Raw genomic sequence first — 25,125 nt, 5'->3', positions numbered from 1 at the left:
TGCCGGTGCTTTCTGTGGAATTGTGACCGGGGTGAGTCCTGCAGGGCCCTGGGGCTCGTCCTGGGTGATGTTCCCATCAGCACAGGACGCTTCTGGCCCCTGACCTGTGCTGGGAACGTCCCCCTTTCCCACAGGAGGCCTGTCCTGTGTGTCCCCTTGTCACTGCCCGGTCCTGGGGCACCCCACCCTGGGGGATGAGTGGTCACTGAGAGCCTGGGCAGGGCCAGGGAGCCCTTCCACATCCCAGCTGGTGGCTCCAGCAGAGCCGCAGTGTCCTGGCTCCTGTCCCGTGTCTCCCAGTGGGATGTTTGCCATCCTGGCAGGGCGGCAGGGAGCAGGAGGGGCACAGGGGGACAGAGCCAAGCCCTGGCCCGGGGCCACAGGCAGCTCCGAGGACACGGCACAAGTTCCCAGGCCGAGTTCCCATCCCGGTGTGGCTGGCGCCCGGCTTTGGGGCCAGCCCGGCTTTGGGGCCGCCCTGCTTTGTCCTGACACACATCCCCTGGAGGCAGGCACAAATCCAGGCCAGCACTCGTTACTCCAGAGCGGGGAGAGACTTGTGAGGAAGGGAAGGGAAGGGAAGGGAACATCTCCCTGCCCTCCTCCCGCTGCGGCCGGACTCGGGACCCACAACCTGGGCTTTTTTAAAAAAACCAACATCTGGAGGAGCACTGGGGCCTGCTCCACTGCAGGACAGACCTCTTCATCTGTGCCTCTCATCACTGCCCCAAATGGGGCCGGCCTGGCTTTGGGGCCGCTCTGCTTTGTCCTGGCACACATCCCCTGGAGGCAGGCACAAATCCAGGCCAGCACTCGTTACTCCAGAGTGGGGAGAGGCTTGTGAGGAAGGGAAAGGAACATCTCCCTGCCCTCCTCCCGCTGCGGCCGGACTCAGGACCCACAACCTGTGCTTTTTTAAAAACCCAACATCTGGAGGAGCACTGGGGCCTGCTCCACTGCAGGACAGACCTCTTCATCTGTCCCTCTCATCGCTGCTCCTGCTTTTCAAAGGAGCCTTTCCAGAGGGATGACGTCCCTCAGCATGGGGTTCCCTGGAGCCTTGTCCCCAGGAAGAAATCTCTCCTGTGGGTGCACCTCCCGAAGCTCTCAGCAGCATTCCAGTCCCTTGGCAGCCTTCAGGCCGTGGGATGCCTTTGCTCCCTGTTTTCTCCAGGCTGCTTTGGCTGCTCAGGCAGACAGCGCTTGCCACTTCTCCAAGGAGAGCAGATTACGCGGGAAGCACTCACCGAGGGATTCTGTGCGTTGGCACCGCACCTCCGGAGGTGAGACGCTGCTCCTTCCTCAAGGCTGCAGTCAGGACTTTCGGTGTTTCCCCGTTGGATCGTGTTCCTGGTGCTGCTAACACAGCAGCTCCGGCCTGAGTCGGAAGCAAACACCTGGAAAAAGCTCTGCCTGTGGGATTCAGCGCACTCAAACCCTCACCAGGGCCTGGCCTGGCGAGTTTTCCATCCGGGATTTTTCCCGTGAAGCTCCGTGGTGAAGCACAGGGCAATGCCTTCCATGCCCAGGTGACCCAGGGCGAGGAGGATCCGTGTCCTCCACGTGACATTCCCAGCAGGACTCATCCCAGGCACTGGGAAGGTTGAGTGCCTTGAAATCTCTTTCCCACCCAAGTATACTTTAAAAAAAAAAAAAAAAAGGGGAGGAAGACACTTAAGTAGAGCTGAGTGGAGATGTTATTGCCTTCTGGGAGCTGTATCACAATTAAAATGTAAATTACAGTTAATGTCATCTCAGGGAAGAAAAGCTCCTGGAAGAACTGTCCTGTTTTTGAGGTCGTGGTGAGCTGCTGTGAGTGCACAAAACCCCTTTTTTACAGGCTGGACTTAGCAGCCAGCTTCTGGCTCTTGCCGTATTTAGCACTTAAAGGGTGGGGAAAAAAAAAGGTATTTGGTTAAAAATTACTGTAAACAAAACGTATGGAGCTTCCCAAATCCCCTCAAAGTCTGAGCCAGGCTGGGGTTGGTCTCTTCCCCGAGGTTACAGACAAAGGGAAACAGCCTCAGGTTGTTTCAGGGGAGATTTAGATTGGATGTGAGGGAAAACTTCTTCATGGAAAGGGTTGTCCAGGCCAGCGGCGGGATCAGCATCCCTGGATGTGTTCAAACCCTGTGTGGATGTGCCAGGTTCTCCTGGGAATCTGGTGCATCCTTCGTGGCCTCCCAAGGCTGCCCCTCAGCCCAGCACGGGCTCTTGCACGAGTCCAAGGCTTGAGGAACTCCCAGATTTCCCTTCCAGCTCTCTCCATCAACAAACTCTGCATTACTGGGGCAAAGGGGGAGCAGAAATCCCTCGTGCATGAGGAGAATCCCAGGGTTCTGTGGCTTAGGGATCCCAGGATTCAGGTGGCTTAAGGAATATTTTCCACGTGGAAAATATTTCGGCTTTACTGACCCCACTGGGTTTACACCAGGCCTTCAAATGCGTGAGAGATGTTTATGTCTCACTTCTAAAACCTCTGATTTTACTGATCAAAGTGACTGATGGAACCTTTCTGTCCTGTGTGTGTCCCACTTCTCCTTCGAAGCCACGAAGCCCCACCAGATCCCAACCCAAAATCCCTCTTTTTGCCTTAAAGGCAGCTTGGTGCCGGTGAAGGCAACGTGGATTTCTGCTGTTGGCTTTCTTGCTGCAGAGATGCTGAAATTAAAATGCTGGGTTTTATGCCCAGCTTCTCCAGCTGGATCCCTGAGGGGATCAGAGTGAGAGAAGGGCTGGGACAGAGCCGCAGCTTTGGGTTCGCCTGGAGCTCACTCCCTGTGAGTTTGATGTGACTCTGATGCTGGAGACTCCACAGCCTCTTCTTTTTTCTGGTCTTTGACCACTTCTGTAGAAAAAGAGAAAAGCTTTTATCATGTCTTCACCCAGTTTCCTGCAGCTGGTGCCTGGCTGGAGGGAGCAGATGGCAATTCCGCTGGAAATGCTTGGAAAGCATCAGCTCCGGCAGGGAGAGCTTCACAAGTTCGTCATCCTGGGCAAGCCAGACAGAGATTTAAGGCTGCAAAGAAGATAAGAAGATTGCTTTAGCCATCCCATCGTTGCTGCCTTCCCCGTGGCACGTGTGCATCCCCACAGAGGGGTCTCACGGGAGCGGAGGGACGTGGCTGCTCCAGGATCCCCGATTCCCAGCCTGCAGGGAATGCAAATCCTGCCTCTGGCTCGGCTGGCACGCTCAGGATGTGCCCTAACCCCACAGGCTGGTTTTATCTCACACTCTGCAGCTGGGAGACCCAACATCCACGCAGGGAAAAAACCCCTTGCAGGAGCAGACAAGTCCTGAGGCCTGTCTCTGAGCAGGAGGGGTCACAGGAAGCCAAAAGGCTGCTGTGCACCCCCACTGCACCCTCTGGATCCTGCCCTGAAGGGCTGAGCATCCCTGCTGAGAAAGGAAATCCAGGGGCTTGGCCTCTTTCAGGAAGGTCAGTGTAGGAGGGGGATCTCCAGGAGCAGCTGCTGGCTCTGCTTTATCCTTACAGGACCTGAAGGGGCTCCAGGAGAGCTGGAGAGGGACAAGGGATGGAGGGACAGGACACAGGGAATGGCTTCCACTGCCAGAGGGCAGGGATGGATGGGAGATTGGGAAGGAATTGTTCCCTGTGAGGGTGCTGAGGCACTGGCACAGGGTGCCCAGAGAAGCTGTGGCTGCCCCTGGATCCCTGGCAGTGTCCAAGGCCAGGTTGGACAGGGCTTGGAGCAACCTGGGACAGTGGAAGATGTCCCTGCCCATGGCAGGGGATGGGACTGAATGGCTTTTAAAGATCCCTTCCAGGCCAAACCACCCTGGAATTCAGGGATTCACCCCAGCAGAGCTGTTCCAGTGCACTCAGGTGTTAAAAACTGGCCCTCAGCGAGCTCCCCACTCCAACAACAGCAACCACCTGAGGCCAAAACCGGCGTGTGCAGGTCCTGCTGCACAAAAAGCTCCATCTCAGAGCCGTGCAGCATCTCCACAAGCCTCTGCTCAGTGTCCTGGTCCAGAGGAGCAATATGGGAGCTCCCTCTGCTGCCTTGTCCACCCTGCACACGGGGTGCCCTGGCTGCACCCCCTTCCCCGGCTCCCGGCCCTGCTGCAGCCTCCCTCTGCCTCAGCCTGGAAACACCAGCCTGGGGTTGATGGGAGCAGCGAGGAATGGCTGCTCCCTAAAAATCTGGAGCTGTTTTGGAGGGTGTTCAGTGGCCTTTCAGTGGTGCTGTCCCCAAGCGTCCCAGGGAACAAGGGATCACAGAATCACAGAATCACAGAATCACAGAATCACAGAATCACAGAATAATGAGGTTGGAAGAGACCTCTAAGATCATCAAGTCCAACCTATGCCTTAACACCTCAACTAGACTATAGCACTAAGTGCCATGTCCAGTCTTTTTTTAAACACATCTAGAGATGGTGACTCCACCACCTCCCTGGGAAGACAATTCCAGTGCTTTATTATTCTTTCAGTGAAAAATTTTTTCCTAATATCTAACCTGTACCTTCCCTGACGTAGCTTGAGACTGTGTCCCCTTGTTCTGTGAACAAGGATGAAAGGAAACAGCCCCAAGCTACACCAGGGAAGGTTTAGATTGGATATCAGGGAAAAAATTCTTCATGGAAAAGGGTGTCCAGCCCTGGCACAGGCTGTTCATCAGGAGACAGGAGTCTCCATGCCTGGAGGGATTTAAAATCCGTGTGGGATGTGGCACCCGGGGACACGGATCAGTGGTGGCTTCGGGAGAACAGTTGGCCTGGGTGATCTTAGGGGGCTTCTCCCGAACTGAGTGAATCTGTGCTCCTAAGCTGCAAGACTGGCAGTTCTTTTCTTCCTGCTAGGTGATCAAGTAGAGGTGATTAAATTTTAATTAACCGGCACGTGACGGCGTCGATTGATTGCCCTGCAAGAGTCACCCCCTCCCTCGAAGGCCGGGTTCATTCACGGGGGAGCCTGACGTGCTTCCCTTCCCCTGCCCATCCCTCAGACGGGAATGCTGCAGGAGGAGCTGCTCTCCAGCCCGGAGCGAGCATCCCAGCACTGCTGAGCCTGTGGAGCAGCAGGCACTGAGCTCCCAGGAAGGTTCTTCCCTGTTTATTGCAGCTTTTCCCGTCCCGCTGCAGCTGCAAAGCTCATCCTCACGGCTCACCCTCGCTGTAACGCTCCGCGGAGCTGTGCAGCTTTGCTCAGTGCTTTACACAGCTTTTTAAAGCTCTTCCAGGAGTAGAAAATGAAAAAAAAAACCCTTCCATGAGGGTTCGAGCACGTTCGTGTAAGAATAAAATCTCTCTTCCCGAGCTGCTCTGCCAGCGTCCCGCAGCAGAAACCCTGGAGCTGCAGGATCCGGTGTGAGGGACCAGCCAGCTCTCAAATAAATCCTTGTGGCGTCCAGCCTGAGCTCTCCTCCTCTCTGTGCCTCGGGGAAGGTCTGCAGAGCCCTCAGGCACCGGCAAACCACCCACTGGTGCTTCTCTGCAGGGATGCTGGAATCTGATCCCTTGGGGAAGGAGTGCCAGAGGTGCCTTAATGCAGAGCCTTGGATTGATTTGTTTTATCTCCTCTCCCTGGAACTTCCCTCGCTCAGAGCTGAGCGGAGAGACCTGAGCGGAATTCGGCAGCGTGGTGCGTCCAGCTGATGAGCATCTCGGACGGATCCCCGGGGATGAGGCTGGGGGAGGCGGTGTGTCCATTCCTCTGCCAGGGTCACTCCTCATCCAGGACTGCCGAGTGCAGCTGCCCCACAGCCAGCCCCATAACCTGGCTGCGTTCCAGGGGTGGATAGGGCAGCCGTGGGTCTGTGGAAGTTGGCACGGAGCTGCCGAGCTGCCGTTTGGAAGCTGGCTTAATTAAAGGCAGGGCACGGAGCTGCCCTCCTGCTTTGAATAATTACGTGTGTGTTAATGATTTTGGGGCTAAGCAAAGCTTGTTAGAACGGGTTGCTCAGAGAGATTGTGGGCTCCCCATCCCTGGAAGTGTCCAAGGCCGGGTTGGACGGGGCTGGAGCAACCTGGGATAGTGGAAGTTGAGGAGTAGGAGGTACCTGAGCAGGGAGTGGAACAAGATTCATTTGGGTTGGAAGGGACCTTCAGAACTTTCTGGGATCCTGTGCCGTTGTTCAGCGCGTGGAGTCGCAGCGACTGTGAGCCTTGGCCAGTCCCTCCTCTCCCCGTTCCCTGGAGTCCCCGTGACGCTGCTGTCCTTGTCCCCGCAGGTGGTGCGGGACCAGATCTCGCACTGCACGGTGAAGCTGCGCCAGACCACGGGGCTGATGGAATATTGCCTGGAGGTCATCAAGGAGAACGACCCCAGCGGCTTCCTGCAGGTCAGTGTCGAGCCCAGGGGGACGCAGCAGAGCTGGGGGCTCCTCCAAGGGAGGATGGCCCCACAAAATCTGGGATCTGCCTCTGATCACCTCCGTGTTCCCAGCAGGATCAGGGCAGCGACGTTTCAGGAGCAGAGGGGTGCAGCAGGCAGGGAGTGGATGGTGCATCTCTGGAGCAGGGACCAACAGAGAGCCCTCGGGAGCTGCATCCCACCACTCACTCCTGGGCTCCCTTTGGCGCTAAACCCTGCCTTTAAATAGCACCCAGCACCCCGGGGTCCCCTCTTCCAGCCGAGCCTGCGGTGAGGAGCGATGCTGGAAATGACGTGTGACATCCCAGCCTCCGGCAGCCGGCCTGGGAGGCAGAGGCGATGCCTCGGGAAGGCTGAGCTGGAACAGAGACTGGGCAGAGCTGGAGAAAAAAGCAGATATTTATTGAAGGCCTTTAAGGTACACCTTGGGCAGGACAAGAGCCTGGACAGGGATACACCCAAGGTGGAACCAAAATGGGCACAAAATGGGCACAAAATGGACAAATGGCCACGAGGTCTCACACTTTTATAGGTTTTGGTCCATTTGCATATTGTGGTTGAATTGTCTAATTCCAGCTCCAGGTTATCCAGTCATTCTTGTTCCTCCCTCCAGCCACCACTGTTTGTGCTTTTGGGCCTGAAAGTTGTACTCGCTGTCCTTGGTGTGCAGCAGGAACAGGATTTGTTTTGTGTGGCTGCTGTGTGCAGAGAGCTGAGTGACGCTGAGTGTGAGCTCAGAGCTGCACCTGGGCAGCGCAGAACGTGGAACACAGGGCAGATAAAACCCAAGGCATCAGAGGAGGGCTAGAGCAGGGTGGGGAGGAGGCATGGGACACAGCCCCCGGCAGCTGAGGCTGCTCCATCCCTGCAGATCTCGGATGCTCTCATCAGGAGGGTGCACCTGACCGAGGATCAGTGGGGGAAGGGGACGCTCACCCCACGCATGACCACGGACTTCGACCTGAACCTGGACAACGCCCCTCTGCTGCAGTCCATCCACCAGCTCGACTTCGTCCAGATGAAAGGTAAGGATCTTTCCAGTGCCTTTCCAAAGCTCAGCTCTGCTCCTGCTGGGAGTTTCCATGCGGCTCATCCCAGGGAAAGGGCGGAAAAGGAGAGTTTCTCATCTCCCAGCAAGACTGGGCACCCCAGAGCCAGAGTTGTGCCCATTTTCTATGTGTTTTACATCCCTTGGCCTCCTTGTCGTGGATCCCTGGGCATCTGTGTGCCAGAGCAGGGTGCCAGGAGCTTGGCTTTGCCTGGAAAAGCACTCTTAGTGCATTAAAGTGTTATTAGTGCATTGAAAATGTTCTGACAAAGTTATTAGAGCATGGAAAGGTGCTCTGCAGGTTGGGGCCTCTCTTCTGAGAGCAGCACGAGGCTTTTCCCAAACCTCTCCTCACACCCCCACGCTCGTTCAGTGCTGAGCAGCATCTGTCACAGACCAGATGTCCCTCCAAACAGAGGGCCAGGTCACTTAGCTTGGGCTCTGCCCTCCCTCTCCTCACCTCAGTGTTGGTTAAATCATCATTTTGGCTTTAATTTCCTCCCCGTTCCTCATTCCCTCTCTGCTCCTTCTCCTGTCCCACCAAGGGCTGCTGCAGCCCGTGAGAAATTTGGGATTTGGCAAGCGCAGGGAAGCTGACAAAGCTGCAAAGGGGCTGTGACCCAGGGAGGCTCAGGAGGACACTGAACGTGGGCTGTACCTTCAGATGCCCGGAGGAAGAGCCGCCGGCCACGGGTCTGGCAGTGCTCTTCATTCCCATCACAGAATTCCTGGAACTCGCTGGAATTCCTGGCCCAGGAGCTGTCTGCGCACACCAGGGTGTCTCAGTGGCCAGGGACAGGAAGGATGTTGGCCACATCATTCTTCCTCTGTGTCTTGGTTTGGACAGACAGGTATCTGCCAGGGAAAGCTAGAGCCTCCCTTGGAATCGAGAATGCAAACCCCCCTCCCTCTGAATTATTATAATTTTGAAATTAAAGTGCTTTCAGGCAAAGATGTGGGAATAGGAATAACAGTTCTTGACTAAGAATATCAAAAATACAAATGCAGCAGCACAAGCAAACCCATGGATGGTCGGGGCGCAGGCTGACACGCTGCTGCTCAGGGTGTTGGGCACAGCCCAGCCCAGCCTCCTGCAGTGACAGATGTGGTTCTGGCAGCAGGGATCCTGCAGCAGGGTGCAGTTTTCCTCTGCAGCTCCCGTGGTGCTGGGATGGCTCCGGGGCTCCTCTGGCAATCCCGTGCACACGGGCTGTGCTGCTGTTCCCAGGGCCAGGTGTGATCCAGCCGGGAATGCCGGGCTCCTCCCCTGGCTGCAGCATCTCCCCATGGAGGATGGAATTGTCTCAGCCCTGCAGTGAGCCTGGATGGGCCAGGAACAGCAGAGATCCCTGCAGGGAGGATGGGTCCTGGAAGGGACAAAGAGCAGTGACACAGCTGGATTAACAGCTGCCCATGAACAGAGGACACCCAGCCCCTCTCCCTTCCCAGAGTTATGAGGAATGGGTTATAGAAGAGATGAAGCAAAACACGGGTTCCAACATGTGGTAATAGAATACACACTGCTGGTTACATCTCTCACTGCAACCCAAGACACTCTGTCACCACAAGGAGCCTCCTCAGCTGATGGCCCCGCTGGTGCTGGTGGCAGTGAGGAGCTGCCCGTGCTTGCCCTTCGTTAGCCGGGCTGTCCATTTGAAAAGTCAGGAGCATTCTTGGCTAGCAAACCCAGGGAGGGCTCGATTGCTGTTTCACGTTCCTGTCTTCCTGCCCTCCCTTCTGCAGTTTAGCCCACAGGGTTATTTTTAATTAATAAGAGCAAATCTGCTGCTGGTTCAGCCACCCTCCCTCCCCTTAATCAAATCCCTCCTCCTCCCAGCTCACCCTCGCTGTGGAAGTCAGCTGTCGGCTTTGTAGACTTGCAGGAGGGTTGGGTTTGGATCCCAAATCCGTGTCACAGCACCAGGGGAGGGAGGGCAACACCTGAGGCCTCAGTAAGGAGCAGGGAACAACAGGCACAAGGCATCCCAAACTGTCACTGAGACACACAAAGCAGCTGAGATGTTAATTTTGAGGAACTAAGGATTTTTTAGGAAAGTTAAGATAATAAGTTGCTGAATTAGCTGAAGTAGATAGGTAATCTTTGTTCGCAGTTAACAGAAGCCAGATCTTAGATAAGCTACTCCGGATCTTGTAACTCATTTCTTGTCAGGTTTATGTTTATGTAGTTGTAAAGAAAAACAAAATGTGGTAAATAGGACATAAGATAGCGGCAGATTTCCTGCTTAAAGGACCCATGGAACACAGGAAACTGTAAGTTCTACCAAGGAATCATTTGTCACAAATGCATTGAAAAGGTAGAAAGGTCAGAACGAGGAAGACTCATCTTACTTCCTCATGTTGGGTGACCCCTCCCCAAAATAGACCCCCGACTCATTTTAAGAAACAAAGTACGCATGCTTAATAGCTTTTTTGTCCATTAGCATACGAAGCGAGGAATGGGAGGTGACAGGGGTATGAATATGCATTTGTATTTTGGATATTCAACACTTTTATAAATAAAAGACTTTGTAATTACCTGTGAATTTCGCAGTGCGAATTAGGGAAATATCCCGCGTGCTGCCCGGCCGTAATAAACATACACTTTCTAACTTTAAACTGTTAGAGAGTTTTTGTCCGTCACAGTTGGGTATCGATACTAGATCAATACCCATATTTCTTTAATAAATCACAGCCACACGCAGACAAGGGGTTTTGCAGAGCAGAGGTTTCTCCGTCCAGCTCAAAAGCTGAATCCAGGCGGAGAGAGAGCCTCTTTGTTTTATTTCTTACTTTTTATACATTTGTGGGTCCAGCAGAAGATTGGCTTCTGGGGTTTTTCACCCCTCAGCCTCAGTGGCCAGACCAACTGTCAGTTACAGCTGTTTTCAGGTTAGAAATATGCAAACAAAGGACGGAGAATGAAAAACAAAGGATTTGTTTATGTTACATCCGTGGGAAAAAGGTAGAACTGCTCTTAATACAGTAATACAGTAATTAAAAAGATCTGACTCCATTTATGAAAATCAAAAGGCTATAAAAAACTCCGAAAAACCAGGGTAACACCAAACCCCTGCCAGCCCAGGGGATCCAGCGCAGGAGGTGAATGCTGAGCCTCTGGCAGCAACTCCAGCTTCTTCCCAGGCATCCATGGCTCCTCCCCATCTTGCCTGGGCTCTCCATGCCTATTTTCCATTGTCACTCTGGGCAGTGAGGATGAGGAGGGTGGACGAGCAGCTCTGTTGAGAGATGTGTCAGGGGACATCTCCCTGTCAGCCTGTCACTCTCCCCGTGCTTTTCAGAGCTGTGGGACACACGTGGAGATGCCCAAACACAGCAGAAAAAAAAAAACCCTGGCAGTCCTTTCTGTCCCCTGTGCAGCTGATGCGAGCCAAAGAGGGTACTCACCCCCCCCCAGTTTTGTTGCAGTGAGTTTATTGAATGGAAAAGCAGGGCTGTCGACAAGTCCAGAGCCAGGGCTCAGCAGAACCTGTGGGAGAATGTCCCAGGTTTGGGACTGGCTGCATGAAAGGCCCAGGCAGCTCAAAACAGGCGCAGTGTGCTGCCACAATTCTCCAAAATTAATTAGAAAATGGGAATAAAGCAGAAAAGCTTGACCAGGCTGCTGGGGGTGGGGGGAAGAATTTGATGGATCTTGCTGGGAGGACAATCCTCTCTTGCTTCCTCCCGTGAGCTGCCTTCCCAGCGAGGCAGCAAACGCACCCTGCATCGCCCGGGGGTTGCACTAATTGCTCTAATTGGTGATTAGTCTCCTCCCCAGTGCCGGCCCCGCCGATCCTGCAGCTGGAGGAGTGCTGCACCCACAACAACAGTGCCACCCTGTCCTGGAAGCAGCCCCCTCTGTCCACGGTGCAGGTGGAAGGATACATCCTGGAGCTGGACGACGGCAACGGCGGCCAGTTCAGGGTAGGTGCTTGGAGCCAGTCCTGTGGGGAGGGGATGCTCTGCCTCCAGTGATTCCCTGCCATCAGGAATTTGTCCTCGTGCTTTTTTTTTTCCCTGCTGGGGCGCTCGGGGAAGCGGATGGCGCGGGCGAGCCGTGGGGTTTTATTGAATTTCTCCGAGAGCCAGGTGGGATCAGCTCTGAGAGGGTTCAACGCCTCTGAGGGTGCCCAGCACCTCGCAGAAAATGGTTTAAATAACTTTGTGAGATGGCACGGTCGAGCGCGTCTTGAAAAAGCAAAAAGGTCTTAATTAAAGAGGGAAATAACGCAAAAAAACCCAAAGAACAAAGCCGAGCACAGAGCAGGGACGGGTCCCACACACCTGCTGCAGCACCCCAAAAATGCACTGAGGAGCCTCGTGCTCTCCCTTAAGGGCTGGATGATTTGGGTGGGTTTTTTTGGCAAACAGACAACATCTACTTATCTGAGGAACAGGTAAACAGAGCTATCAGTGCTTTTGTCTCGGCACGGAGCCGATTACTGCCAGGAGAGCAAAGAAACTGCTCCTGTACTTTCCTTAAAAGATTTTGGGGTGAGTCTTAAACCTTTCCCTCTAGGGAGACACCTGCTCGGGTGTGGGGTGCTTTACTACAGGGTTTTGGGGTACAGGGGGATTTGAGGGGGTGCAAATTCCCTTTCCAGTAGCTTGGAAACTCAAAGAATGAGTCTGAAGCTCTTATTGCCCAGAGAAGCTGTGGCTGCTCCTGGATCCCTGGCAGTGTCCAAGGCCAGGCTGGACAGAGCTTGGAGCAGCCTGGGACAGTGGGAATTGTCCCTGCCCATGGCAGGGGGTTGGAGTAAGATGATCTTTAGGGTCCCTTCCAACCTAAACCATTCCATGATTCCACGAAGCTCCATATTTTTGTGTTGCTGCATATTTCATGCAAGGTATACTAATTGCCATGAAAGCCTCGTGGTTTTGCCAGCTGCCGGCAGGCAGAGGTGTTTAAGGCCTGAGGGCTTTTAAACTGCTGTAATTACACAATTAAAATGTGATTTTTTTTCTCTGATCCGACACGCCGATAATTGCCCTGGCGTGTTCACATCCACTGAGGGCCCGCTGCACTCTGAATTTATCCACAAGGAGCTCAGGCAGGCAGGAGCCAGGGCAGAGTTGAGGAAAGGGAGAGGTGACGTGGGTGGGACCTGGAGAGAAGGGAGCAGGAGCCTGGGTGTGGGGAGAACAAGGTCAGTGCGTGCTGCTGATAATATTCCTTCCCAAATTCCCATCCATCCCTGCCCTCTGGCACTGGAAGCCGTTCCCTGTGTCCTGTCCCTCCATCCCTTGTCCCCAGCCCCTCTCCAGCTCTCCTGGAGCCCCTTTAGGCCCTGCCAGGGGCTCTGAGCTCTTCCTGGATCCTTCTCCTCTCCAGGTGAACATTCCCAGCTCTCCCAGCCTGGCTCCAGCCCTTGGAGCTGTTCCGTGGCTCCTCTGGACTCGCTCCAGCAGCTCCACATCCCCCAGATGCTGGAGGCCCAGAGCTGGGGGCAGAACTCCAGGTGGGATCTCAGCTGAGCAGAGCAGAGGGGCAGAACCCTCCCCTCACCTCCTGCCGGTGCTGCAGCCCGAGGAGCAAATCCCATTTTGCTCAGCGTATCCAGCACTGCCCCGGGGAGCAGGGCAGGCTGGGATCCTGTTTCCCTGCCCTGGCACTGGGGTTTTCCCAGCCCTGGGGGTGGCACTGACCGCTGACGGGAGGCGTTGCCTTGCAGGAGGTGTACGTGGGCAAGGAGACCATGTGCACGGTGGATGGGCTGCACTTCAACAGCACCTACAGCGCCCGGGTCAAGGCCTTCAACAAGTCGGGAGTCAGCCCCTACAGCAAGACCCTGGTCCTCCAGACTTCCGAGGGTAAGGAATTGCAGCAGCTCCGGCCCCGGAGCGCTCGGACACGGCTCAGGACAGCCCAGCTCAGCTCCACTGAGAAACCCCTGCAGCAAGGGGGGAAAGTTGTGTCAGGAGCCTCCAACAGCGCCAGAATTTCCCCCTCTCTCTCTCTCTCTCACCCTTTTTCCTTTGCAGAGGATGTCCTTTGGGGAGGCGCGGGGAGAGGCGTTTAAATTTGGGGGGACTCGACGCCAAAGGGGAGCTGGGATGTTTTCACCGCTCCCCTTTAACAAGGAGAACTCTGCCAGCGTTGCTCCCGAGGGCTGTGCTTGACTGCACAATGCCAGAACCACCGGGCTGAGCCCTGGCAGGGCGGGATAAGGGAGCAGAGGGACCATGGGGCAGGGTGGGTGTCCTTCCAGAGCCAGGGATGTGCCGGAGCCCCGCGGCACCGTCTGCATCGGCCCCGCGCCCGCAGACACTCAGAATATCAAACACTCCCCTTGCAGGCTGCAGGGGGGGATCTCCCTGCCTGGCTTTAAGCACATTTGTCACACCGGGCACTTAATCCGTTGTGGAAAATCGGTTTATTCCTTGGACACGCAGGTGGAGAGTGGCAGGGCTGGCTCCGAGGTGGGAGTGCTGTGGAGGAAGGGATCAGCCCCCACAGGCAGGCACAAAACCCTTCTTGGGGAGCTTTCCACGCTTGCTGGAATCCCTTTTCCTTGCTCCCGGATGAAAATCTCTCTTTTCCAAGCCGTGTGAGGGTTTTTTCACAGCAGCACGCAGCAGGGATCAGAAGGGAGAGGACGCAGCTCGTGGGGTGGAAGGAAGGTGAGAGCTTTCCTGCCACAGAGCAGCCCTGGGGGCTTCGAGCAAGGAGGAAAATGGGATTTTTGCTGAAGGAAAAAATAGAAGACAAAAGCAGAGCAAGGCTGTGCAGAGTGTTTCCCTTTCTGCCTGCAGCAGGTCAGCATTCCAGTTTGGAAAGGGCAGGTTTGGAGGCCTGGGAAGGTCAGCGAGAAATGGGATTCATCCAGAAGCAGAGCAAAAGTGTGACAAAACTTCTCACAGGAGAGGCAGGGAGGTCACAGCACAGCACAGAGGCCTTTGGCACCTCTGTCAGGGACACATCGGTGCCTCTTTGCAGAGTGAGCACCAGCAGCAAAGAAGCTGCAGAGGTTTCTCTGGAGATCCAGGGATGGGACAGGCTGGATCCAGCCCCGTGCCTGGTTGGGCAGGACTGCTCCCAAAGCCTGCAGGTCAACAGCTCCCACTCCAGCCTTAGCAGGAGACAGCAGAGCTTTGACTTCTCATTCGTGCCTCACACCACACTTTTGAGGCACAATTTCCTCATCAAAACCAGCTGGGCTTTAAGTTGTCCCAGCCAGGAGTTCGCACTACAATCTTCCCAGCTTTGATTTCCTCTCAGAGGTGTTCTCACCTTGAGCCAAGCTCGAGCCCAGCTCCAAAATACGAAGGAATCTGGGAGAAAATATCTTCCTGTGGTCGCAGCAGGGCCGTGCTTGGGGCTGGGGCCTGGTCTGTGCCACCACGGAGAAGTTCCTCGCTCCTTGGCTGCGTTCATTCAGCCTTTTCACTCGAGTGAGCTTTTGCATTTGTCATTCCAGCACGAAAGAAAGAGGGAGGAAAAGCCAGACGGGCCTGGAGCATTTTGTGCTCTTAGAGCTCTTTTGGATTCGAAGAGAAATAAATCACATCTGTGTGTGCAGCTTCCGGATATCCGAGTGACTCGTTGAATGGAGCTGCCTCGCACATCACAGCCCTTGGTTAGGCTTTTATTCCTGGCCTTTACAGCAGCATCAGGCCTTTTTAAGAGCTATTTTGTCTGAAGTAGGCTTAGCCCTTTCCCGTCAGCTCAGCTCTGCAGCTTCCTGCAAAGCGGTTGTGTGGGAAGAGAGGACAAAAGAAGGGACAGGCTCGATGAGGAGAGAGCTTCTCTGCGAACGTGGCTGCCCTGCTGAAAGTGGTGGCGAGGAACTCTGGCATTTAAGAGCCGGGTTTCTAATTCTGGCCCATGAGATCTTCGTCTGCAGCCTGGGGAAGGGAACTGAAGCCTTTCTCCTGCTTTCTGTGAGCAGAGCGTAGTGGGGAGCAAAAGGTCTTGCGGGGCCTCGGCAGCTGGAGAGCCAGGATGAGAAGAAGGGGATGTGTGATGAGAAGAAGGGGATGTGTGATGAGAAGAAAGGGATGAGGTGTGGGGTTCTGTGGTCCTGCCCAAGCCACACAGCCACAGCACTGGTGGAAATCCCATGGGAAGGCAGCACACTCAGGAGTCTACAGCAGGAGCATCTCTTCCAGGCACCTTCTGCTCGTCCCAAATGAAACCATGGCAGGTCACTCTTCAAAGCTGGCTCTCGGTGCCACCAGCAGGACGAGGTGTTTCCTGGCTGGGAGAAGATCCATGCTCCAGAGCCCTTCCCAGGGATGAAGATCCCTGTCACCAGCACAGCCAAGGGGTAGAAGGTGACGTCCTTCTCTTGAGCCGTGTCCCCTGCTAAGCTGATTTGGGGCTGTTCCACACAGTCCCTGGGAGTGTCTCCTGCTCTGTCACAGCTTAGCCAAAGGCTCCAAGGCTCTGCCTCAACCTCTGTTTCTCCAGCACCTGAGCGAAGCTCAGCTGTGGGTTGGGAAGTGAGCCTGGAAGAAAGTTTCCAAGGTGACCCGGGGCACAGAAATGTCCCAAAGCTTGGCTGGTGGCAGCCCTGCTTGGCTGTCCTGACCTCTGTGAGACCTGAGGTCTCTCCCAGCCTCCTTCTCCTCCTCCCTGAGGTGAGCAGCCCCTGCTCTCCAGGTTTTCCCTCATCCAGCAGATTTCCTGGCCTCTGGCCAGTCTCCTGACCTCTTCCCATGTTCTGCCCAGCGAGCTGGATGTCAGGATGAGGGACCACCTCACTCCAGGGAGCTTCCACCTCCTTCCCCAGCCAAGCCAAGCACCAGAATCTTTTCTTTCAAGCCCAGCTCCTCATCTGGAGCCCACCTTTAAATTCCTGCCCATCCATGGAGTGACCCTGAGCAGCAACCAGGGCTTTTTTTGACCAGCAGTTTTGGAAAGGGTGAACAACCCAAGGGGGAACAGCCTGCCAGGAGCTACAGGGGCGTGAGGGGCTGACTGGGGAGAGTCGTGAGCATAGCTACTCGTGGCAGTAGTTCCTCTCACTCTTGGTAGGGTTAGAAGCTGTTCCTCCCTGACTTTGAGCTCTGTTTATTGACTGTTGTGCAACGATTTAGCTCCTCTGACCCCACTGACACCCTTTGCTTCCACAGCCTTGGCCGCAGCAGCAGCGAGCTGCAGAAGTTACAACCCATCCCCGCAAAGAAATGTTCCCTTTTTATCTGCTTTCACACAATTCCCAGCTCAGCCCAAACTCAACAGCAGAGCTGGGAAGGCTGGGGGGGCACAGTGTGAGCGTGCGGATTCTACATTTCCATGTTAACGTAATCCTGCGGAAGGTTAGGGAACAAATTGCAGGCGGTGGCTGTGGTAGCAGGGAACAGGAACCAAGGGCCCAAGGGGTTCCCTCTGCTCTGACGTTTTTGCTGTGAATCCCACGAGTTCAGTTCTTGCTGTAAGGCTCAGATGTGTTTTGACAGGTACACAGGGATACCGGGAACACAGCCTCCTGAACAACCCTTGAGTAAGGTGGGTGCTTGGGGCTTCCCAGGGGGACAGAGCTTAGCACAGCCCTGCAAAACGCCGCCAGCTGGGCTTCCCACCCCCGGTTATCGCGCACAAAAAGGTTTGGGATGTGTTAGAGCACGACGGGACGTGTGCATGGTAACCTGTGGATTTTTTTAGGTGCCTTACTGTGAAGAGGTGCAGGACCCCCCCCCCTCCCCTCCCCTTTACAGGCACGCCAGTTGAATTTGTCACGCTGACACGGGGACACTCTGGAAGATGAACGTGTTTTCCTTGCTGTCAGGCCGCCCTGAAGGGTCTCTCTGGGCTGCCCAGCACCAGACATTCCAGCCCTGCCGCGGGAGCGGGGTCGGCGCTCCGCTCCGGGATCCGGCTGGGGCCCGGCAGCGCCGCCGCCCAGCAGAGACCCCGATTTCTGATCTGTAGTTTGCATTGATCTTACGTTTAGACACGCAGTCAGAAGAACAGACCCTCCCTTTTCCAGTGCCTTTGGAAAGATCGCAGCTTCGTAGAATGAGTCCTTTCTCCTCCACCCTTAATCTACAACCCAGCTTCTCGGGGAGATCCTACTTTGAGCTAAGATCTTCGGCCCACCAGCTGAGCTTGCATTCCTCCTTACAGTCCCTGAATTCAGCCGGTGAGCTGAGCACCTCTGGCGTTGCCTCTTGGTCTGTGCTTCTGGGCATCTCCAAACTCTCTGTTCGTTCTGTTCCGTTGTGTTTGTTTTTCCCCATGACATGCGGATGGCAGCAAATGGGAATTCTTTCTGTTTGTCAGTGGCCTGCTCCTGCCGCCGAGGGGGGTCGGTGGCGTGGTTCCCCTGGGGTGGTTCAGGGGCGGGGTGATGGAGCAGCACAGTAATTCCTTACCTGGGTGCTGCTCTTGGCAAGGCTGAACCCTTTGGTGATCAGGAATCCCTGAATGGTTTGGGTTAGAAGGGACCTTAAAGCCCCTTCATCCACTTCCAACCTCCTGGTCTGGGCAGGGACACTTTCCTCTAGAAGATTCCTCATTTCCAGTTTATGTTGGGCTCCTGTCAAGGGATAATCAGAAAAGACATTCCCTGGGCGAAACCTGTGGGAATATCCCCATGCTTTCCTTTCCTAATACAACCAGGAAACGCAGCCTCTGCAGGGAGATTTGGGCTGTGAAATTAGTTTGGTTGATTAAATCTAGACCAAGCTAGTTTTAAATCTGTAAAACGAATCTAGTTTGGTTTCTTAAATCTTAAGAAAGAAGCAAGTCTGCATGCAGGCAAGGCCTGGCTTGTTCCCCAGAGAGAATCCCCATCCCTGGAAGTGTCCCAGCCCAGGCTGGACAGGGCTTGGAGCAGCCTGGGGTGGTGGAAGGTGTCCCTGAGGTGATTTGTGTCCCCTCCAACCCAAACCAGTTTGGGATTCTGATTCCAGCTCACAGCCTCACTTAGGGCCTGGAGACGTGGGCTGTCTTCTGCTCAGCTTTGGGCACGGGGCTCGGCTTCTCCAAACCCGGGTGTGATGATCCCAGAGCCGTGTTTCCTGCAGAGCAGAGGACACCGCTCCTGTGACGCCTCTCTCGCCCGGCAGCCCCACACGAGCGCCTCGTTCGGATCCGTGCGCCCGGAGCCGCGGGCCAGGGCGGGATGTGGGCAGGTCAGGCAGAGTGAGGGATGGGTTTGGGCAGCCAGCCAGGAGCCACAGGCACAGGGATCTCTCGGAGCTTTTTTTCTAACCAGTCTTTGCACATCTTCTGTTGTTCAAGATCCTGGGCCCCGATTCTTCCACCGCTCTGGATTTACACCGCTCCAAAGGCGTTAATTCCCGGCTTTCTCCGGTGTAAGCCCTGGAAGAATGGGGGCCCCCGATTGTTTGACTTCCATCCCATAACACGGAATGAGGAATGCTGCAGCATGACCCTTGCCGGAATAACCGGGGCGGGGTGGGGGGACCCCGCAAACTTTCTTTTCTTTGTGCTTTTTATGTTTGATTTCTCATCGTGCTGCTGTGAGCTGGTGGCTTCCAACGCTGTTTTGTTACGGACGTTCCTTCCTTTGTGTCCGGTGTTCGGGGACCCTTCCGTGCCGGCCGTGAGCCATTCCCGTGTGTGCACCCTGGACCTTCTGCAGCCCCGCTCTGGGGTGGGGGGACAGGGAAAAACGGGGTCCTGAAGGCCAAAACAGGGTCGGTGTGTCCCTCAGGAGAGCTCGGAGCACAGCCACGCGCTGAGACCTGGAAAAGCGGTGTTGGAGTCGGGACACGGGGCAGGATTCATTAAAGCAGCCTCAGGAGGAGCCTCTTGGCACAGCACGGAGCACAACCACAGCCAGGTGCTTTCCCACCAACACCCAGGGCAGGAGGGGGAGAACCGGGCACAGAGCTGGGCAGGGCAGCCCTGAAATCCAGCACCCTGTGTGAGTGCTGTCCCGTGCAGTGCCAACACGGGGATTCGTGTGGGCGTCTCCTCCTGGTCAGGACAAGCCCCTAGGTCAGGAAAAAATCCTGGTCAGGACAAACCCCTAGGTCAGGAAGAACTCCTGAATCAAGACAAGCTCCTGGATCAGGACAAGCCTCTGGATCAGGGCAAACTCCTGGAACAGGAGAAGCCCCTAGGTCAGGAAAGATATCTGGATCAGGGCAAGCTCCTGGATCAGAACAAGCCCCTAGGTCAGGACAAGCTCCTGGATCAGGACAAGCTCCTGGATCAAGATAAGCTTCTATGTCAGGAAAGATTCCTGGATCAGGGCAAGCTCCTGGATCAGAACAAGCCCCAAGGTCAGGACAAGCTCCTGGATTAGGACAAGCTCCTGGATCAGAGCAAGCTCCTGTATTAGGACAAGCTCCTGGATCAGAGCAAGCTCCTGGGTCAGGACAAGCTCCTGGATCAGGACACCCCTGGATCAGGGCAATCTCCTGGATGAGTCCCTGGCTCCCATGAGGTGCTGGCAGGCAGCAATCAGGCACAGGAGCATGAAGGGCACCCTGACACATCCTGCCCATGCAGCTGATGAAGCTACAGCCCTTTGGGGCTAGCAGGGGTCTGAGGCAGCTGTGAGCCCCCTGGGGATCCCCTTTCCAGCTCCTCTCACACCCATCAGGAGCTGCCTTTTCCTCAATCCCTGTCCTTCAAGGAGTGGTTTTTCAGTCAGTTTAGAGACTCTTTACCAAGCAGCCAAGATACTCCACCAAGGCTAAAATTTCCTGCCTCTTTTCTGGAGAAAAGCAGAGTAATTCGGCATCCCGAGCAGTCAGACTTCATACAGTCCGCACTCAAACTCCCCGGCTGTGTTTGTCACCCCTCTCCGTGCCCTCTGGCTTTTAATGAATCAGGCCTCCCGTGGCTGCTGGATGTTTAATTAACAATGAAATGCTCACCAGTGTTTGTCAGGAGGTTGTTGTTCCTTAGCTGTGATGTGTGAAATGTAGTATCTCTTTATAGGATGCAGTTTTGACACACAAGGATCGCCTTACTCCCAATTAGGCAAGTATCTTAATTACAATTAACTGGCACCTACTGCCTGTTGCTTCATTCTTTTTGCTTTTTTTATCTTTTCTTTGGCGACTGAGCAGCGTTTCTTGCACGTACCCTGCTTGCAGAGCACTCCGGGATGTGACAGAATCATGGAATTGTTGAGGTTGGAAAAGCCCTCTAGGATCACGGAGTCCAACCATTCCCCAGCACTGCCGAGGCCACCGCTGTCCCACGTCCCCAAGTGCCACATCCACGGGGCTTTAAAATCCCTCCAGGGATGGGGACTGTACCCCTGCCCTGGGCAGGAGGCACATTTGGAGAAGTTATGATTGCTGGATGATGTAAAGGCATTTTGGTTTTACCCCATGTGGTTTTAAAGAGAAGCCTGGGGTCAGTGCTCTGGAGGTGTCCCTGTAATTAAGAACTGATCCTTCTGCTCTCCTCCTCTTTTAAACTAAAAGAAGGGAGGGTTAGGTTGGATATTAGGAAGGAATTCTGGCTTTTAGGGTGGTGAGGCCCTGGCACAGGGTGCCCAGAGAAGCTGTGGCTGCCCCTGGATCCCTGGAAGTGTTCCAGGCAAGCTTGGAGCAGCCTGGGAGAGTGGAAGGTTTCCCTTCCCGTGGCAGTGGGTGGAACAGGATGAGCTTTAAGGTCCCTTCCAACCCAGGCCATTCCATGATTCTCAGTACACACCCCTGCTCATTAAGGCACTCGAGCGCGTGCCAAATGCCATGGATGCAATTAGCCCCTCCGCAGCTAATTAAAGCAAGGTGGCTGCTGCTTGCTTGCCCTCTTCAGACTGTCTGCAGCGCCAATCCTGCTCATTCCCCTGGGAGAAGGAGCCTGCAGCCCTGTGGGATTCCCTCCTCACCCTGCACCCTCCTGGCAGCCCCAGCCCCTCTTCGCGCCTCTCGCTTCCCCCTTACCCAAAACGCCGACAGATCCACGCTCTGGCTGGAGCCACAGACGAAGCAGGAATGGTTTCTCTTCCTTTTCCCCACCCAACCTGACGTGCTGTTTTCTCTCCCGCATGCCTTTCCCTGGGAATGACCACAGTTGACATTAAAAAAATGGTGGCAGGTACGGCCCGCCCGTGCGCGGCGCGGGGAGCGCGGGGCGGCCGCGTGCATGGGAGAGCTGTGTCCTGTGAAACGTTCCAATAAAACCACTGAATCAGTCTCACCCGAGTGTTTTTATTTTTCAAGCCGGCAGAGTGTTTTGTGGATGTGTCAGTTCGCGTTTTCAGCCGGAGGAAACCTCCCGGGGAAACCGGGCTGGTGGCTTGTGAATGAATCCCGGTCCCTCTGTCTTGTCGAGGACGTGACACTGTGTCTTGTCAGATTTGCAGTAACCAAGTCCTGTGCAGTTAAACCAGCAGCCCTACGGAGTCGTGGAGGTTTTGGGGCATTTTCCAGCCTTGCCATGAGTTCTTGTCTTAGGTGTGGCTCGTTGCTTGGCAGGGAGGTTTCTTGGTGTGATGTGGAATCTCTGTAAATGAAGACCTGTGTGTGTGTGCTTCTGGTTCCCAAAAACGGCCCTTAAATACACACACAGAGTTTATCTGCTGATCCTCAGTCCCCTTCCCACACTGACCTGACTCTGCAAACTAAGTAACGCTCGGTCCTGAGAATAATTTACATTCCAGGCCAGGCTGGATGGGGCTTGGAGCAACCCGGGACAGTGGAAGGCGTCCTTGCCATGGCAGGGGTTGGAACGAGACGGGCCTTAAGATCCCTTCCAACCCAAACCACTCCATGATCCCATAATTCTGTTAGAGCTCGGAGACCTGGTGAGGATCACGTCTCCTGCGAGGGCCGAATTTTAGGAGGCCTCGAGGATCCTGCAGGCTCACGAGCCGAGACGTGGAGAGCCGTGGGATCAGCAAGAGCGAAACTCCTCCAAATCCCGGCCATAAAAACCTCAGGCACACTGGCGGCTGCAGCCACAGGAGCTCAGAGCGTCCCTCGGTGGTGGAAGTTGTCCCTCCCTGGTGGAAGTTGTCCCTCCCTGGTGGAAGCTCCGTGTCCTGCATGCAGCATGCCCTGTCCGTGTGGCTCGGCGCGGCGGCGGCGGCGCGTCCCCCACCGCGCTAACCCCGCCTCGTCTGTGTGTTCCAGTCGCTTGGTTCTCCTTCGACCCCGCCTCCGCCCACGCCGACATCATCTTTTCCAACGACAACCTGACCGTCACCTGCAACAGCTACGACGACAGGGTGGTGCTGGGGAAAACGGGCTTTTCCAAAGGGCTGCACTACTGGGAGCTGTCCATCGACCGCTACGACAACCACCCTGACCCGGCCTTCGGCGTGGCTCGCATCGACGTCCTCAAGGACGCCATGCTGGGCAAGGACGACAAGGCCTGGGCCATGTACGTGGACAACAACCGCAGCTGGTTCATGCACAACAACTCCCACACCAACAGGTAGGCGGGCTGGGACAGAGCGCGGCTTTGGCGGTGGCACCCACGGGTGCCACCAAGGGGAGGGTGACACCGATCCTGGTCACCTCTGTTGGAGGATGTTCCCCGAGTGGGGGCCAGGCCCTGCCTGCTTGGTGCTGCCTTGCTCCTTCCCTGCCTGCCACCGTTCTTTCCGTGCTGACTCTTCCCCTTCCCAGTAAAAGTCAAATCCGTGCAACTCCTGCAGCAGCACGTGCCTTGATCCCCGTGCCGCAGCTTCTGCTCGTGTCCCACGTGGCACTGGGGACTTTGCCTGGGGAGAGCCTGGGGTCACCCTCCTGCAGCCCTGAGGGCCGTTCCCTGAGGGATCAGCAGGTTTTGGGGTGGGTGCTGTGGCTTTGCTCCACAGTTCCACGTGTTTTCTCCCGTGGTTGTGTGGCCGTGGCTGCTCTCAGGGTGGCTTTTCCCTTGGGGACATCGTGGCAAGAGGAGAGCAGCTCCATGGGAGGGTAGAGGAGGAGGTTCCCGGGGAATGATGAGCATGGCTGGGATGGGAGCAGGTCATGGCCTGGCTCCTGGGTGAACTCCATGGCCTGAGCCAGGAGCACAGGGGACCCTGAGCCACTGCCCTTCTCATTTCATTTCTTCAAATTCTTCTCCTGTCTGGCGATTTCAATGAGGATTAATTGGGCGAGCTTTCGGACCATTTCCCTGCAATTCTCGTCATCCCATTCACATTTATTGTTTTCACTTGGTTTCATGTTACCCTGGGTTTTCTGAGTTTTTTATAGCCTTTTTGAATTTTCATAAATGGAGTCAGATTTCTAGTTACTGCATGATATTAAGAGCAGTTTTCTAACTTTTCACACATATGTAACATAAACAAATCCTTTGTTTTTCATTCTCTGTCCTTTGTTTGCATCTTTCTAACCTGAAAACAATTGTAACTGACGGCTGGTCTGGCCAATTGGCTTGAGAGGTGAAAACTCTAAAAGCCAATCTTCTGCTGGACCCACAAATGTATAAAAAGTAAGAAATAAAACAAAGAGGCTCTCTCTCCGCCTGTCTCAGCTTTGAGCTGGATCGGAGAAGGACCTCTGCTCTGCGAAAATCTCTTGTCTGCGTGTGACTGCTTTGTGTGTCTCAGTGACAGTTTCAGAATTTTTTCCTTTTTTTTTTTTTTTTTTTTTTTTTTAGCATTCCATTTCCTCAAATTCTTCTCCTGTCTCTTTGTTTACCTTTACTGCCTTGATTGCAGGATTTAATTGGAGTCATTTTGACAAGATTTGGTCCTTTTCATTCCCCCTCATTTCATCTCAGTCCATTTGGTTGTAGTCGCTCCATTTCCAAATTTCTGCTTTTCTTCACTTGCATTTTTTTTTTTTTTTTAATCACATCTCCTTTCCAGAGCGTTTGTTAAACTTCATTCTCTGGTTTCAAGATTTCATTCCCCTTTCCTGAATGGGAAGAATTTCCTTTCAGGAAAGGGGAATGAAACCTTACGAGGATTAATTGGGCGAGCTTCGGTCCATTTCCCCGCGCTTCCTGCCATCCCATTCACTCGGAATTTTCCCCGGTTTTTTTTCCCCCACAGAACCGAGGGCGGGATCACGAAAGGCGCCACTGTGGGAGTGCTGCTGGATCTGACCAGGAGGACTCTGACGTTCTCCATCAACGAGGACCAGCAAGGGCCCGTGGCCTTTGAGAACCTGGAGGGCCTCTTCTTCCCCGCCGTCAGCCTCAACAGGAACGTGCAGGTACAGGCTTGGTCGGGCTCTCCGGAGCAGGGTGTGGCATTCCCAACAGTGGGAAGGGGTGGCCTTGCCGTCACACTCCCCCTCTGTGGGTTTTTATCTTCTTTTCTCCCGTCAGAGCCAGGATTAAGCGCTCGAGAGACGCAGATTTTGGTGTTCGGACTCAGATGTTTATTAATTCTTATCTATGGTCAGTTCTGGCTCACGAGGTGGAAAATGGCTCTGTCTCTATCCCTGTACAAGGCCTTTGAAGCACAACCTGTCCAATTGTGAGATGACACCTAAATTATTTTAACATTTAACCCAATAACCAAACACCCCTGGCCCCCAATGTGGATTTTTCTGCCCAATTCCAAAATCCCACCCAGACCCATGGAGAAGAAGGTGAAAAAGAAGGACTCAGCCTCTGCCCTAAATCCTCCACCCTGCTTTATCTCTGTTCCTGTGTTCTAAACCCTTCAGCTCTGAGTTTTGCACCCTGTGCTGTCACACACTTCTATCCAAACTCCACACCCACAATCCCAGCGCTGTCACTCCATTCTGGAGCCTTTTCCACGGCCTCAGGTCAATGCAGGGTTTGCTGGGGGGTCAGAGCCTGGCAGCACAGAAAGCCTGGAATTCTCAGTGCCCAGGGTTCCAACACCCCTCGTGCTGCTGTCACTGCAGAGGGTTCTTGTGCAGCAAGGG

The 25,125-nt window shown here is 54.7% G+C and overlaps 1 protein-coding gene across 11 annotated transcripts in view; it reads left to right on the top strand.

Annotated features, from left to right (window-relative positions):
• TRIM9 (tripartite motif containing 9) overlaps nt 1-25,125 on the top strand; it is a 69,861-nt gene that overhangs the window by 41,614 nt on the left and 3,122 nt on the right. Inside the window, exons 4-12 of one of the 11 annotated variants that reach the window (XM_040067839.2) lie at nt 6,199-6,309; nt 7,213-7,366; nt 11,168-11,313; nt 13,065-13,203; nt 17,289-17,477; nt 20,255-20,296; nt 21,344-21,367; nt 22,405-22,708; nt 24,279-24,441. In XM_040067839.2, coding sequence (XP_039923773.1) covers nt 6,199-6,309; nt 7,213-7,366; nt 11,168-11,313; nt 13,065-13,203; nt 17,289-17,477; nt 20,255-20,296; nt 21,344-21,367; nt 22,405-22,708; nt 24,279-24,441 — 1,272 coding nt within the window. Of the gene's footprint in view, nt 1-6,198; nt 6,310-7,212; nt 7,367-11,155; nt 11,314-13,064; nt 13,204-16,794; nt 17,269-17,288; nt 17,478-20,254; nt 20,297-21,343; nt 21,368-22,404; nt 22,709-24,278; nt 24,442-25,125 lie in introns of those variants that run through there. The other 10 variants (XM_040067842.2, XM_040067838.2, XM_040067843.2 and 7 more) reach the window with 10 other exon arrangements.

Source organism: Hirundo rustica, chromosome 6 (genome assembly GCF_015227805.2).
Source record: "Hirundo rustica isolate bHirRus1 chromosome 6, bHirRus1.pri.v3, whole genome shotgun sequence".
Taxonomy (NCBI): Eukaryota; Metazoa; Chordata; class Aves; order Passeriformes; family Hirundinidae; genus Hirundo; species Hirundo rustica.
Note: the sequence above shows the minus strand (reverse complement) of the source record. Positions and strands in the feature narration are given on the sequence as shown.